Source organism: Panicum virgatum, chromosome 3K (genome assembly GCF_016808335.1).
Source record: "Panicum virgatum strain AP13 chromosome 3K, P.virgatum_v5, whole genome shotgun sequence".
Taxonomy (NCBI): domain Eukaryota; kingdom Viridiplantae; phylum Streptophyta; class Magnoliopsida; order Poales; family Poaceae; genus Panicum; species Panicum virgatum.
The window spans coordinates 61633958-61650957 of record NC_053138.1 but is presented as its reverse complement, the minus strand read 5'-3'; the positions used below and the strand labels follow the sequence as shown (position 1 = coordinate 61650957).

The window sequence follows — 17000 nt, the reverse complement described above, 5'->3', positions numbered from 1 at the left end:
AGTCTGCTAATTTTTTTTCGAATACAAAGTTGAATGACAAGAGACAATTATAGACTGTGGGCTTCTTCCTTCTTGGATCTGACACCACATGCTTGTAGCTCGTGTGGTGAAACTGTCAAACTAAAGTCAACAAACACTGCTACGTTAGCCATCAGAATTACGTGGCCAAAGTTACCACACATATTTGTTCAATGATCAGCAATGGATTTCCAAAAGAAACTTCCACCAACCTGGACAAGCGCTAAATCTGGTGTGGGAATGGCAAGCAAGCTGAGTACAAATAATAAGACTGGACTTGAACACATGTACGAGTGGTAAACCTCACATCCTTTTCATCGCTAGTGTTCCGGGATTCCATTGGGCAAGCCTGAGTTAGTACAAACTACAAACAAACAGAGAGCATACATAGGTGAGGATCTGATGGCCCCAGATCCAGAGTCAGGACCAGATAGCTCTGGATCACAGCATGTGGGCAAAGGGGAGGAAGGGGAATACAACTGCGGAACCAAACACTACACATTACACTGAACAGCTCATAAAACTACGGATTAGGTGCCATCATTGCCAGTAGCAGCAATCTCTCGCCTCGCCTGATATTCTGAAGCCATCGAGGAGATGAAGCCAACCTTGTTGTGCTCCGTCCCCTTGAGAGTTCTGGTCAATGTGTCCAGAGAGAGGAGACATACAAAAGATCACACTGTTAGAACCATCATATAGGCAAACTCTTATCAAAAGTATCGCATTAAATTGTTCCCAGATGGAGTCACATCCTGTCATGTGGCTTGCCGATTGCTACTAATGCATTCATTCCAACAAAGACCAGACGAATTTGTCTCCTCTAGACTCTTGTACTCCACAAATGGTAGATACATCTACAGACATACACTAAAAGCGTGATACAAACAAAGAGTTGTAGTTGCAAAGGGCTCATGCATGTATCAAACATGATAGTTTCAGGAAATATTTCCAGTGGTTCAGAAGTATGCAACAGATGTCAAATTGAGCGGTAAGGTTGTACAGGCACCAGAGCACAGAAAAGGACATATACATATAGACACCAAAGCAATATGACTCTATATGCAATTAAACTCTCCATGGGCCTGTGTAAACAGAATAACATATGATATGAGAGGGTATGGTCAGATGCTCTAGTATTCTCATCCACTCTAATCTGGTTGAAAAGTGAAAGTGAGGGAACACAAAATTGTTCCACAGATAATAATTGAGAGATGCTTACACTGTCAGACCCTGAAATTACTATTGAAAATTTGTTCGTTAGAATTAGGGAAACTAATTTTTGCCAATATAAGGAAAAAAATTATAACCTCGCTCCTTTATTTGGCTAGCTTTCAGACAGCACGCAGCACAAAACAAAAAAAAATGAAGCCATATCTCTAATGAATCGTCAATCTGCAGATGAGCTAAATGGTGAATTGGTGATACTGGTGGAGTCAAGAGAATTTGGGTGCACCAATACTAATTGCTATGGAAACAAGTGGGAAGGCAAAGCACACCAACAGCATAAACTAACCCCCAATGAGTGAAGAAAACAATGAAGGTTCTTACCGTTCTGCATCTCATACACTGGGCAGTGACAGCAACGGGAAGTTTGCATACAGGTGAGCAAAATCAACGCGTTCATTTGACAGACACAACCTCTCCATCAGCAATGTCTTGACCTCCAGTGTGAAATATTGTACTTTTGGCACCTCCTGCGAAGAGCTGGCTGTTGGAAATAAATATTTCAGTTAAGATATTGTGATCTTCACTATTAAGGAAGCGTTTAAACCATCTAAACGCGATTATGAAAACCTAATGATAAAACCCTAATGGGCTGTGATCAGCAGGCCCATTAGGCTCGTTTCCAGAGGCTGGCCCCCAGCCCCACAGTGCCTATAAATATAAGGTCGTGGTTAGCACCTTAATCACACATTCATCTCAATCTAAAACCCTAGCCACCGCTAGTCTGATCGCTGAAGGCACTGGAGGGGTTTGGAAGGCCAAGCACTCTCGTTTGGCGCCCGAAGGACGCCGATTCGCTGCTGCATCTTCTACACCGACAAGAACGCCTACTTCCTCTACGGATCAGGCGTAAATGGCTGCTGCAACTGCTAACGCTGGTATAATGTTTACCAATTATTCCGTATTAGATTGATTTGTCATGAACTAGGTTATGTTAAGATCTTGGGTTATTAGCCTCTAATGTTTAAGCCTGGCTAATTTCTAACAATCGGTATCATGAGCCATCTTAACCTAGTCATGCACGGTCAATTTTTGAGTATGTTTATGCCTCTGATTTTCGTCGGTTTAAGATGCAATTAGATCCTGCATAATAGTTTTTACGTGTTAATTATGCGTGATTAGATCTAAATCATGGTTAATTAAGTTTCTGATCACGAGATTAGATCTAATCTAATTCGGTTTAGGTCAAGTTTAAGATTAATCTTGATCTGTTAATGCTAAGTGTCTCGGATTAGATGCAATCATGCCTGACTAATGAATCAGTTTAAGTTAATGTCATGATTAAATCAAGTAATTAAGGTTAGTGTTTAAGTTTGCTGACTGTTTTCCCCAATTTATGCCTCTGTTAAGTTAATTTCCGCGAAATTAGATCCAAACTCATGAGATTGGATGCATCAGTAAGCATTAAGAAGGAGGGGAAAACACAATTTTCAGATCGGATTATGAAATCCCCAAATCCCGTGATGAACCCTAACCCTAACCCTAACCCTAACCCTAAGATTGAATCTTACCTGGTGACCATGAGTTGGTTCACTGAGAATAAGCAAGCACCATCACGGCGCATCAAGAAATCTCACGGCTGAGGCACCGGTCGGCGCTCATGGCGCGGGGCCCACACAGAACCGCACTCCAAGGTGGCGGCCGGCGCTTGCGGCCGGGGTAGGCGCGCTGCCGGGCCCGATCATGAGCACACGCGGCCGACGGCCCGCACACGCGCTCCTAGCGGTGCGCAGGGCGGCCACCAGGCGGTCGCGTGGCACGCGGCCCTGGGCGGCGAACCGAGCGGCCGGGCCATCAGGTCGCAACGCTGGCGCTCCACACGGCCCACGCGGACGCGCAGCTCCCGCGCGTGGAGCCGACGCGGCGGCCGGCCTGAGCCGCAGTACCGCGCGCACAGCCTCCCGCGCAGGCGGCGCGTGGCCTTGCTCCTGCGCGGCTCGGCAGGCGGCCGGCGGTGGCCGGGCTGCAGCGGCTGACGGCTGCGGGGCCCGCGCGCATGAGCAATGGCCGGGCCAGAGCAGCTGCGCGTGCACGCACATGAGCAGCAACGCGCTCGCGCCGGCGGACGAAGCTGCTAGAGCAGTGGCGGCTCGGGCTGAGATAGGAGAGGGAGTGAAGGGAGTTTGGGCACCCTCCGACAAGCCCTATCCTATTTATACGGTGCTTGATCAGCTCGCGACCGTCCGATCGTGAGCAACGGTCCAGATCGCACCAACATTAGGGTTTGCAACGATTGGGCCGAACTGGGCCAATGAGGGAAATGGGCCGCGTGCATGGGGATGTTTTTGGGCTGTTTCATGAGTTTTAGCCCATTTAATATTAAAGCCTTTTCTATTACTGTTTCTTATGTTTTAAGCTCAATTTTAATTGTTGTTATGTTTAAAGGCTTTAATTATTTCTGTTGCACTTATTAATTACCAGCATTATGTTAATTAATTTCCATGAGTTATGTAAATGCTTTTAATTATATTTTAATTGCATTTATTCACTGAAAATTATGTTCATCCACCATAAGCAATTAAGATGCACTCTATTTAAATGGAACCATCGGGAAGTTTATTTAGAGCACTTGTAATTAATTCTGACCATCGTTGATTTAATTACGAGTTTTAATGATAAATTTCGTTTGTTTTCCCCATCGGTGATGCAAATTGAAATTTATGTATGATTTTAATCAGACCATCGTATGGTTAATTTCATACTTCTTATGCGCATCTTAATTGTGAGTTTAATTAAGTTATTGTTCTCATAATTTTCAGTGAACACTGTGACGGGCTACCTGAAGTCCATTGAGCCCCTAAATGGCACCAACTACCCCAGCTGGTATAAAGATGTTCAGGTGGCCATTGCTGTGTGCGAGTATGATCTCGCCTTACGTCAAGATAAGCCAGCAGAGCCCGCTGATCCCAATGGTGATCGTACTGCCATTGAGAAGTGGGAGAGATCAGACAGGATGGCCAACATGATCATTAAGAACACGATCACTCCGGCCATCTGTGGTGCTATTCCTGATAAGGACAAGGATGGTAATGAGCTGAGCGCCAAGGCATACCTTGCCAAGGTGGAGGAGAACTTTAAGAGTTCTTCCAAGACTTATGCTAGCACCCTGATCATGAAGATGCTGACTTCACAGTATGATGGGCAAAGTGGAATCAGGGAGCACATTATGAGCATGTGTGACATGGCAAATAAGCTGAAGACACTGGATATGGCTATCTCTGATGGTTTTCTGGTGCACTTCATCATGACTTCTCTGCCAGCACAGTACAGTCCCTTCAAAATAAGCTACAACACTCAGAAGGCGGCTTGGAGCATGGCTGAGCTCATTAGCTACTGTGTTGAGGAAGAAGAAAGGCAGAAAGCTGAGAGGATGAAGGATGCTGTCAACATGGTCAGCGAGCGCTTTGGGCGTGTTAGCATGAGCAACACTCCTAAGCATCAGGCTGAATCTGGCAGCAGCAGGCAGCATAAGAGAAAGTTTAAGGGCCATAAGAGCAAGGCCGTGTCACATAAGAAGACCTCTAATGAGAGGCTGTGCAAGTTCTGCAAGTCACCTAAACATGAGCAGAAGGATTGCCATGGATTTAAGGAGTGGCTTAAGAACAAAGGTACAATTACTGATTATGTATCTTTTATTGATGAATCATTCTTAGTGAATTTTTCTCCCAATACTTGGTGGATTGACTCAGGTGCCACTGTGCACATTTCCAATTCACTGCAGGTATTCAGTTCGATCCGAACTATAAGAGAGGGGGAGCGAAGTCTAAGAGTGGCTGATGGCAATGAAGTGAAGGTTGAAGGCATTGGGAGCTTCAATTTGGAGTTACCAGGCGGCTTCAATCTTAGTTTGCATGATGTTCTTTATGTTCCCAGTTTGAAGAGAAACCTTATTTCTGTTTCACGTTTAGATAAGTCGGGACATATTTGTGAGTTTGGCAACTCAGTGTGCAACATTAAATTTCATAATTTAAGTGTGGGCCTTGGTCATTTGCAAGGCGATCTTTATTTGCTCTCTCTTGATAAAGTTTATTCTGCAATGAATGTGGATGATGTATCGCATAAGCGTAAGCGTGATGATGAGACTTCTTCGAAATTGTGGCATTGTCGTTTGGGCCACATTTCGAGGGGGAGAATTGAGCGTCTCATAAGAGAAGAGATACTCCATTCATTAGATCTCTCAGACTTAGATCAACAATGCGTTGATTGTATTAAGGGGAAATTCGCTAAGACAATTAAGAAAGGAGCTACTCGGAGTTCGGGCCTATTAGAAATTATTCATACTGATATTTGTGGCCCGCTCCCAGTAAAGTATGTTGATGGTTTTGACTCGTTCATTACTTTCACAGATGACTTCTCTCGTTATGGTTATATTTACCCCATTCGTGATCGATCCGAGTCATTAGATAAATTCAAAATATTCAAGGCTGAAGTGGAAAATCAGCATAATGTCACTATTAAATTAGTGAGATCGGATCGAGGTGGTGAATATTATGGGAGACATGCTCCATTCGGCCAAGTACCTGGACCATTCGCTAAGTATCTTGAAGAGAATGGTATAAAGGCCCAGTACAGTATGCCGGGCGAACCACAGCAAAACGGAGTTGCCGAGCATCGTAATCGTACACTGATGCACATGGTACGTAGCATGCTTAGTTATTCTACTTTGTCTGTGGAGCTGTGGATGGAAGCATTAAAAACAGCTGCACACATACTTAATCGTGTTCCTTCCAAATCCGTGCCAAAAACACCTTATGAGTTGTGGTTTGGGAAGAAACCATCGCTTAATTATTTGCGTGTGTGGGGCTGTCCAGCCGAAGCTAAGTTATTTAATCCACAGCAAAAGAAATTAGATGATAAGACGGTGAGCTGCTATTTCATCGGATACCCTGATAAGTCTAAGGGATACCGATTCTACTGTCATGATCGTTTCACTAAGTTCGTTGAGACCAGGCAGGCTGTATTCCTAGAGGATGCAGGAATCAGTGGGAGCTTTCCGAGGAGGGAAATTAATCTTGAAGAAATACGGGCTGAGCTTCCCATCCCGGTGATTCAAGAAACAGTAACACCTCAGTTAGTGCCGCTGTTCGTTCCTTCCATTCAGAGTACACCATCTGTTCAGATTACGCCTCCTGTTCAGAGTACTAGCGCTGCTCCGCCAGTTGAAGTAGCTCCTGAGCCTGCGAGCGAACAACAAGCTGAGCAAATGGCACCTAATGCTGAAGTTGAGAACTCTGTCGAGGTGTCTCAGACTGCACCTCAACCAGCACCTCAGCCTGTTGAACCATTAAGAAGATCACAGCGGGCTAGGAAACAGACAGTTTTCCCTGATTGTGAAACATACTTAAGTGAAGACATGTATGATATTGGAAAAGTTGATGATCCTAACTCGTTTAGAGAGGCAGTATCATGTGAGAACTCTGCCAAATGGGTTGAGGCTATGGAAGAAGAGCTTAAGTCCATGAGTTCCAATGATGTTTGGGATCTGGTAGATATTCCTAATGGAGTCAAACCAGTAGGCTGTAAATGGGTCTACAAGACTAAACGTGATTCTAAAGGGAATGTCGAACGATTCAAAGCAAGGCTTGTAGCCAAAGGTTTTACACAAAAGGAAGGGGTTGATTATAATGAAACTTTCTCCCCTGTGTCTAAGAAAGATTCATTCAGAATCGTTATGGCGCTAGTGGCTCATTATGACTTAGAGCTACATCAGATGGATGTCAAAACTGCGTTCCTTAATGGTGAGTTAGATGAGACCATCTTCATGGCACAACCGGAAGGTTTTGTTGTGAAGGGCAAGGAACATTTGGGATGCAGACTTAAGAAATCCATTTACGGGCTTAAGCAAGCGTCAAGACAGTGGAACCTTAAATTCGATCAAGTGATTAAGAAATTCGGATTTAAGGAGAATGACGTGGATAATTGTATCTACACTAAGATAAAGGGTGGTAAATTTATAATTCTAGTGCTTTATGTGGATGATATCCTATTAGCGAGCAGTGATAAGCGTATGCTGCATGAGACAAAGGGATTTCTTTCATCCAATTTTGATATGAAAGATCTTGGTGAAGCCTCTTATGTTCTGGGCATTGAGATACACCGAGATAGGACCAAAGGAGTACTAGGATTGTCTCAAAAAGCATATATTGAGAAAATGCTTAAGAGATTTAATATGGATAAGAGTAAGGCCACAACTGTTCCATTAGCGAAGGGCGATAAGTTTAGTGAAGCCCAATGTCCTAAGAACCAATTGGAATCAGATGAGATGAATGACATACCTTATGCTTCAGCTGTCGGAAGCCTGATGTATGCACAAGTCTGTACGCATCCTGACTTGGCATTTGCTACCGGAATGTTTGGAAGATATCAGAAAAATCCCGGAAAGGTCCACTGGGTTGGTGTCAAGAAGGCATTACGTTACTGCCAAGGCACTAAAGACTTCATGCTCACATACAGAAGATCAGATAACCTTGAAGTTGTGGGTTATACTGATGCTGACTTTGCTGGATGTGTGGATAGTAGGAAATCTACATCAGGATATATCTACATGTTAGCTGGTGGAGCTATATCATGGAAAAGCTCTAAGCAAAGTTTAGTTGCAGCGTCGACGATGCAAGCTGAGTTTGTGGCATGCTATGAAGCACCTGGACAGGCTGTTTGGCTTAAGAATTTTATTCCGGGCCTCAAGGTAATTGACAGCATTACGGAACCTATAACGTTATACTGCGATAATCAGTCTGCAGTATTCTTTTCGAGTAACAACAAGTCAAGTGGTGCTTCCAAACACATTGACCTTAAGTATCGTGTTGTGAAAGAAAGATGCCAGGATCGAACCATTAAGATTGAGCACATAAGAACTAATTCTATGTTAGCGGATCCGCTCACTAAAGGCTTACCACCGAACGTGTTTGAGCAGCACGTTACTAATATGGGTTTGGTGGATAGTCTTTAGGTCCTGGTTTAGGGCCATTATGACTCCCAACTAACGAATAAGCGTTCTACCGAGGTGTTTCAGTGAGACTGTGGGTAATGGGGTCCCAGTAGTGCATCAAGCTACTGACGACGCATTGGTCCGGTACTTTCTGTTACTACTAAGGGTGAACATTAGTATGATACGAATATTAGCCTTAACCGTTCGATCAAGTGGGAGAATGTTGGAAATAAATATTTCAGTTAAGATATTGTGATCTTCACTATTAAGGAAGCGTTTAAACCATCTAAACGCGATTATGGAAACCTAATGATAAAACCCTAATGGGCTGTGATCAGCAGGCCCATTAGGCCCGTTTCCAGAGGCTGGCCCCCAGCCCCACAGTGCCTATAAATATAAGGTCGTGGTTAGCACCTTAATCACCCATTCATCTCAATCTAAAACCCTAGCCACCGCTAGTCTGATCGCTGAAGGCACTGGAGGGGTTTGGAAGGCCAAGCACTCTCGTTTGGCGCCCGAAGGACGCCGATTCGCTGCTCCATCTTCTACACCGACAAGAACGCCTACTTCCTCTACGGATCAGGCGTAAATGGCTGCTGCAACTGCTAACGCTGGTATAATGTTTACCAATTATTCCGCATTAGATTGATTTGTCATGAACTAGGTTATGTTAAGATCTTGGGTTATTAGCCTCTAATGTTTAAGACTGGCTAATTTCTAACACTGGCAAGCTCGGACAGGTCTTGCGGAATAGCTTGCAGGAGTAAGTAGCCGCTGCCTGCACCACTGAAGGTATACCTGAGATCGTCACCATCAGGCAAGGGGATTCTCTTTTCGTGCCGCCACTCTTCTGCACCAGCATCGGCATCTTGCCAAGCCTTACAGTAGAGGTCTAACACGCCATCACCAAGAGTTAAAAAACGAAGCGTCCCTTCCCCTGCCTCCACAATGGCATGCTGTCGGCCAACTTGGACAGAGGGGATGCGTACCACAGAGAATTCCATCCGGCGTGTGTCGAGCATGAGCACATCCCTGAACAACCCAGATGTCTGGTAGAGGCTTCTGTGCGTGTAGTAGCGGCAGGATGTGAGCATGACAGCACCGCTTCCCCTCCAACCGTCGAATGTGACTCGACACCATTTCCCAGTGGCTGAGGAGAAAACAAAGGCGGCCGCCTTGGCCTCCAGCTTCACCAGCCATGCCACTCGAAATGACGATTCCTCCTCGCCGGCTGGAGCGAGGAAGGCGAATCTGCCGCACCGGGAAGTACCGGTGGTTAGGTCGTCGGGAATGGGGGGAATCCGGACGTACCGGCGGTGCAAGGGATCGCAGACCACGAGGTCCACGAAGCCAGCGGTGGTGTCGGTGGGGCGCGGGGCCAGGAGAAGGCGCCCTCCACTAGCATCGCGGATGTGCCAGGAGTTGGGGTCGGGGAGGAAGGAGAAGGTGAGGTCGACGAGCTGCGCGAGGGAGACGGCGGCCGAGGCGGAGCGGTGCGGCGGCTCGGCGTGGTGGAGCGACCGAGGGTGCAGGGAGAGGGGTCCCTCAGACGGGAGGAACCCAACGACGGGCGAGCGGTAGAGGAGCCGGTTGCGGCGGAGCAAGCGGGCGACGCGGAGGAAGGCCGTGCAGGCGGCGGAGGCGCGGGCCAGGTCGGCCGCGGAGCCGAGGCGGAGGAATATCTCCCCCAGGATCTCGTCGGGGACGGCGGCGTCCGGAGGCGCCGCCGACGAGAACATCATGCGGCGACGGGGAGGCTGGGGCTCGAGTCCCTCGCCCCAACTCCCGTATGCTGCTGAACTGGATGGGCTGCTGGGTGTTAACGGGCCGGGCCACAGCTATCAACCTGGGCTGGGCCGCCACAAGCTTTCGCGCTCAGAAACCTCCTTGTTGTTCGGCTGGACGCCAACGGCCAACCCTTTAAAGATCACACAAATCAGTGAGACGACAGCAAATTTAAGAGCACACAAATTCAGTGAGAAGCCTCCTGAGTCTTGACTACCACAAAAGCCTACCAAATAGCTCCAGATTACAACAGAAGGGCACAAGGGGTGAAAAAGGACTGCAGATACTAAACAGCCGATCAGACAACAGCTAGATGCAATTAGTGAATTTAGCAGCCGATGCCATGGACGATGTTCTTGGGCCATCGGCGTACAGACGCTGCCGTCTGACATTGGAATATCACCTTGACAGGTCCTGACCAAAATGACGAGTGCACACCTACCAAAAGAATAGAGTGTTACAATCATCATGAGAATTTCTAGCAAACTAACATAAATTTGGTACAGCGCCTGCATATCAAATAAACTAATTTATCCTGATTGGAGGTGGAAATTTGAACTTTATGTACAGGGAGAAGCATAGTTTAGAGGGCCAGTGGATGAGTAGATCCACCCTTCGGGCAAAGACAGAAATAACGTGCCAGTCTAAAGCTTCCCAGATGCCACTACAAGTCTGCAGAGTACACAAAAAACATGATACAAACGAGAGCTGTAATGGCCAGACATGTTTATAAAAAATCCTATGTCGAGTTCACCACTAAGCTTGTGTAGGAACTAGAACAGAGAAAAGTGACAAAATCTTATTAAACTAAGCTCTCCCCGGGTTTACTTACAGATACGTGAGGATAAGGTCACAAACTAAAACACTCTCATTTACTCTAGTTAGATTTAATATAAGAGGAAAAACGAGGGAGTACACAATCCACATATAGATGATATGCCAATCATATAAAAAAACCTAATGTTGTTCAAAGTTGAAACGTGAAATTAGTGGTGCAAATAAATGTAATAGAAAGCCTTAACAGTGTTAAACATTATGCAAATAGCCTTTATTCTTCTCCCTATTTTGCACCAGTATTGCAAAATATGGAATACTCTATAAATTAGATATTTGTATGGTTAGATGAGTACGGAGAAAATTCTAAAGTTAGATATTTTGTAAAAAAAGTGTGTAGAAGATAAACACATGGCAAAATCATATGAGCCATAGAGTCCTAGAAATAGGGGGGCTTCCCTCTCCTTTTGCCATACCATAGTATAAGAGGTCTTAAGTAGAAGATGACAGTGTAGTAGTGTCATGGTATGGTAGCTACATAAAGAGTGTAAGGATCTTGTGTTATATTGGCCTTGTTTAGTTCGCCAAATTTTTTAGATTTTGGTACTGTAGCACTTTCGTTGTTATTTGGCAATTAATATCCAATTATGAACTAATTAGACTTAAAAGATTTGTCTCGTCATTTACACTTAAACTGTTTAATTAGTTATTTTTCCAACTGCATTTAATACTCCATACATATGTCCGAAGATTCGATGTGATGGGTACTGTAGAAAAATTTTGGGAACTAAACATGGTGAATAAAGAGTTGAGTTCTCGTATATAGTTGGTTAGAGTCGCAAATTTCTCCACACATTGTATTTACATAACCATTAAATGGGTTAGCTAGGTTATAACTCGCTATAGGCTAGGGCAGACCAGCAAAGCAAGCAGCTGGCCGCATGGTTTTGGGATTCGGACCGAATGGGCCGAATTTCACCGAAATTCGTCCATTTCGGTAAGGCTCGAGATGAAATTAAACCGGCCAAAAAAAATTCGGCCCAATTTGAATTTGTAACCCGACCCAAGGTCCATACCGGCCCATTAATACCTCTCATCACTATAAACACCCGAACTCCATCCTGAAACCATAGGGAATTCATTTTCTTCCCTGTGCTCTCTAGTGGCGGCCGCCAGCAGGAGGCAGAGGCACAGTCGCGCATGCCCAGAAGCCAATCCCCGTCGTCCTCCTCCCAGATCCACCCCTCTCCTGTGATGATGCGCCGGCAAGAGTTGCAGCAACTCGGCCAGCCCGTCGTCCTCCTCCCAGATCCACCCCTCTCCCGTGATGATGCGCCGGCAAGAGGTGCAGCAGCTCGGCCTGAAGCATCACGCTAGGGCAAAACGTAGATATAATTGTGTCGCTTGAGTTTGTTCCTCTCACTGCTCCTCTGACTCTTGGGCTTATTGGATACGAAGTACTTGTGTTGTTTGATCCTTTTTATTCGTTGATTGGTTGCAAGCACAAGCAATGTGTTAACTGGACTATTATGCATGTAGTATTTTCGTTCTTCTTATCCCTGATGCTTGTATCATCTTTGTTTTTTAAACAATCTCTCATAGAATGCCTATTTTTTGTTCTGTGAAAAATTCGGTGCAAATTCGTCCAAATTCGGTCAAAATTGGGTCAAAGTTTAAATTGGTTGACTAGTCAACTCAACTGAAATTCGGTCCGAATTTTTCGAATTTTCCGAAATTCGCCCAATTTGGTGGGCTCCGAATTTTTTCAGCTTTTAAATCCCAAAACCTTGGCTGGCCGCGGGTTTTGGGGGAAACTTTTCACCGCCCCGCCCATACCCGGCCGCCCACCCGCCCATGAGTCCGTGACACCACCGACCCACTCCCCTGGCCTTCTACAGGCTACGACAAAGCGCATTTTGAACCTGTAGAGACACCCAGAGCTACCGCTCCATCCCCAAACCCACGCCGGCGTCGCGGGCCGCACTTGCAGTGGCGAATTCGTCCACGGCTACTTCCTCTGCGACACGTGCTCTTCCTCCACCTACCACCTCCTCGATCCCGACCACACCCGCATCCTTGACACTGGCAACCTGGGCCTCATCTCTAGAGACGGCAGCCGCGCCTACCTTGTTGCTGAGCTCCAGCCCATCATCAACTCCGGCGTTGGAGTTTTTTTTTATTTTTTATTCGATTTATCAAAAATATATATCCAATTTTTTTTGCAAAAATGTCACCCTGCCGCCGGTTCGTTTGGCGGTAACGAGATACCGCCGGATGAACCGGCGGTAAGGGTTCTGGCCCACCGCCTGACAACGTATCGCCGGTTCATCCGGCGGTAAGAGGCCAGGCCAATGGGCCTTCGTGGGCCGGTAACATACCGCCGGTTGAAGCGGCGGTAGCTGGCTCTTACCGCCAGATGAGCCGGCGGTAAGAACCTACCGCAGGACCAAACGACGGTAAGGCCCCCCTCTTAATCCCGCCCGCCCGCCGCCGCCCGCCAGCCCGCTCACTCCCCGCGCCGCCGCCCGCCCGCCAAGCGCCGCCCGCTCTCGCGCGCCGCCGCTCGCGTCGCGGCTGGTGAGGGCCGGCCCCCGCGCGCCGGGGTTTACGCGGCCCCCGCTCCCCCGGCCGCGCGCTCGCCCTTTGGTTCGCGCGCCCACTAGTGTGTCAGGTATATATTTATTTTTAGTTTTACTAATAATAATTTGTAGATTAGTATTAGAAATATTAGTGATTTAGATATAGTTTTACATGTAGAAATAGTTTTAGATGTAGAAATAGTTTTAGATGTAGAAATAGTTTTATTTTTAGTTTTAGATGTAGAAATAATTTTTAATATGAAATCGTAGAACTTGAAATTGAAAATATTAGTTTACAGACGAATATAATTTCATATATAAATATTATTGAGTCCAAACAGACATATTAGTGTCATAAAAATATTATTAATTGATATTATATTACATAGAAAACCTATGAATATATGTCAGTAATAGTAATAGAAATTTAGATAGATGTAAATAGTAATAGAAATTGTAGAGAAACAATTAAGATAGATGTAAAAATAGCAGAATTATTTATTAGCGTTGATTAAATTCTAAGAACAAGTAATTATTGTCGTAAATATTGGCAGACATATCAGATGATTTGTATTTTCAAGTGTTCTATGGGTCAGGAGAAGTTAGATATAGTCCTGAAGGGATAGATTTGTCAGAGTTTAGCTCGATCACAAAAAAAATACCTCGAGCTAGAGAGAGGACTTGGATTTCAATATCCAATTGGCTATATAAATCTTTCAGCCTTAGTCGAGATGAACATGAGATCTCTGTCATGGCAGTGGTCAGTCGAAGGGAACTAGTATTTTGGAAGCTATTGCCGCTTGAAGGGACGCAAAACTGGAGGAACTATGTCAATATAAGTAGTAGCCGAGGCTTACCGCTTGTGTTGTTTGTTCAAGCATTCGAGAAGATTAGTTTTAGAACTGAAGCGGGCGGGGATCATGAAGGCCAGGGAGATGTATCGGAAGAAACTGAGACGATGCATGAACCTCATGAAGAAGGTGGTGAACTCGAGATTTTAGAAGATGATAGACATGCTGCACACGAACCTCGTCAAGCAACTGGTCAGGCTGATGAAGGGGAAAACATTCCAGAGATAGTTGAAGAGTTTCAGAGGGAGGGTGAAGAACAGCACAATGCAATGAATGATGACTCCTCGGATGATGATGATGATGATGATGACGACGAAGATTATCATGTCCCACACAACTGGTCTGGGTATGATTTTTCAAAATTAAGTGTAAATGAAGGTGAAGCGGTGCCTTGGGAGTACAGGCAAAATGAGGTATGCATCGGTTCGGTGTATGCCAACAGTGACAATATGAAGGAAGCTATAAAATGTTGGTCGACTCTCTCTTTGCAAAGACAGTTCAAAGTTGTCAAGAGCAGTCCGAGAACATATGACGTGCGTTGTGTGAGAAGCGAATGTACTTTCAGGTTGTATGCTTCTATGGGCAAGTGGCAGGATTTCTGGGAGGTCAAAAAAATTGTGGAGCACACATGCCTACTTGAGCAATTAGAACCACAGCACCACAACCTCAGTGCAGGTTTCATAGCTAACTACATGTACCCTTTGATCGTGGACAATCCTAGTTATGAACCTAAGTCAATCATTTGTGCTATTGAGGAGGAGTTTAAATATAAAATTAGCTACAACAAAGCTTACAGAGCGAAACAGAAAGCGCTGCAGATGAGGTGAGGGACGTATGAAGCTTCGTATCACAATATGCCGGCATTGCTGCACACTATATGTCTTAGAAATCCTGGTAGCTACTATGACTTGAAAATGTATCCATGTGCCCAGAAGCCTGGAAAGCAGGTACTCCAACGGTCGTTCTTGGCCTTGGGCGCTTGCATTGAGGCGTTTCCGCACTGCCGGCCAGTCATTTGTATAGATGGGACATTTTTGACAGGAAGGTATAAAGGCACAATCCTCACAGCTGTTGCAGCTGATGGTAACAAACAATTGTTGCCTTTGGCAATTGCCTTTGTGGAGAAAGAATCAGGGGATACCTGGTATTGGTTTTTGCAGAGGGTGAAGCAGATGATTGTAAAAAATATAGAGAATGTGTGTTTGATTCATGATCGGCACAAGGGTATATTACAAGCAATCGATGACATACAGAATAGTTCTACTGAGCGTAGTAGGACTGCACTTTGGCCGGACCTAAAGAGTAGGTGGTGCATGAGGCATATGGGGGCAAACTTTCATAGCCAGTTCAAGAACAAAACCCTTATGAAGCTATTCAAGCGGTTATGCAGCCAGAATCAGGAAAGGTAATTCAACTTCATATGGAAAAAATTGGATGAGCTAACAAAAAAGCAAACGGCGGAGCTAGCGAAAAGATCTGTCAATACAGAGGAGGACGACCAGGTCTCACTTGAAGACGTGGGCTTGGACGGTCTGAATGTCAGGCACAAAAGGAGAAGGGCAATTAAGACATTCTCGGAGTGGATTGAGCACGGACCAAAAGAGAAATGAGCTTTACTGTTTGATGAAGGAGGTGCTAGGTATGGTTTAATGACTACGAACCTAGCCGAGGTATACAATTAGGTGCTGCGTGGTGTAAGATCATTGCCACTTGTTGGGATCATGGAGTTCTTCTTGTATCGCACTTGCGAGTACTTTAGGGACCATTACGCTGTGGCACAGAAAGATATGGTCGATAATCGCAAAGTTTACGGATACAAGATTACGGAGCATATGGAGGAAGCTTTCAAAAAGGCCCGTTTACATCGGGTGACTCCAGTTGGCTCTATGGAACGTCGGTACGAGGTGATGTGTAGGGACAAAGGCCGAATAGGGGGCCGGCGTGAGAAGCATGTGCAGGAGTGTGTTCTCCGTCCTGATGCTTGTATTTGTTCATGTCATAAGCCAAAACTGCTGCACCTGCCGTGCACACATGTCATTGCTGCCTGTTTTGAAGCTGGTGGACTATAGGCTCATATGTATGTCTCAAATTACTTCATGAAGGAAACTATTTGAATGACTTGGAGGCACGAGATTTATGGGTTCCGCATCCTGGGAGACTTCATAACTGATCCTGGACACAATGCAACTTACATTCCGGATCCAGATCCAGAAATGTTTCAAGGGGTGAGCCGACGCAAGAAAAAACGCATTAGAAATAACATGGATCGATCGGAGGCTGGTCGAGATGTCCGCCTCTGCTCGAAGTGCCATGAGACGGGTCATACGTACAAGGATTGTACGGCATTGAGTTATGGTGGCCGCACAGATGGAGCGGGCCCATCAGAAGCTGCTCCAAATCCGGCAACGCAGGCAACGGGTCATCGTGGCAGACCACGACGACGTCGACAGACCTACGATGGGTTCGTTGTGGTGCCTCAGGAGGGTACGTTACATCGATTGTTTTACTTATTATTACATGCCTGCACAAATGTACGATTTAGCGGTTAACTTATTTTTTTGTTATGCAGCCTTCTTAGGTCGGCGTGCAGATGATGAAGTCGTACCACGACTTCGTGGGATAGTTTGACGCTCTTGTGGACACGGACGTGAGGTGGAATCCGTACACTGCAGCCGACATTTACGCCCGGGCACCGAGCGGTCTTTCGTCCTTATGCCTGCAAGATCACGAGTACTGGATGACGAGGAAGCCGATCCTTTACGACATCCACGTCGAGGAGTACCACGTTCACCGGGTTATGAGGCAGTTCGGTCTCTACCAGCAGACCCCGGTCCTGATTGT

The 17000-nt window shown here is 45.8% G+C and overlaps 1 protein-coding gene across 2 annotated transcripts; it reads right to left on the bottom strand.

The window, feature by feature from the left end:
• Positions 1-306: 306 nt before the first annotated feature.
• LOC120700102 lies at positions 307-9925 on the bottom strand. Of its 2 annotated transcripts, XR_005685786.1 has the most exons (4): positions 8996-9925; positions 8899-8963; positions 1567-1727; positions 307-654 (listed from the first exon to the last, which is right to left on the bottom strand). XR_005685786.1 is itself a non-coding variant. In XM_039984283.1 (3 exons), the coding sequence occupies exons 1-2, from the start codon at positions 9910-9912 to the stop codon at positions 1578-1580; spliced, it is 1164 nt and encodes a 387-aa protein (XP_039840217.1). In that variant the 5' UTR covers positions 9913-9925; the 3' UTR covers positions 307-654; positions 1567-1577. The 2 variants fall into 2 exon arrangements, 1 of the variants encoding a protein (XP_039840217.1); XM_039984283.1 differs by having other exon boundaries at positions 8899-9925.
• Positions 9926-17000: the final 7075 nt, after the last annotated feature.

Coding starts and splice junctions, on each gene's coding strand:
- LOC120700102 (XM_039984283.1), bottom strand. CDS start 9,912: ATGATGTTCTCGTCGGCGGCGCCTCCGGACGCCGCCGTCCCCGACGAG. Junction 1,728..8,898: donor CGCAAGACCTGTCCGAGCTT/GCCAGTGTTAGA, acceptor TTATTTCCAACA/GCCAGCTCTTCGCAGGAGGT.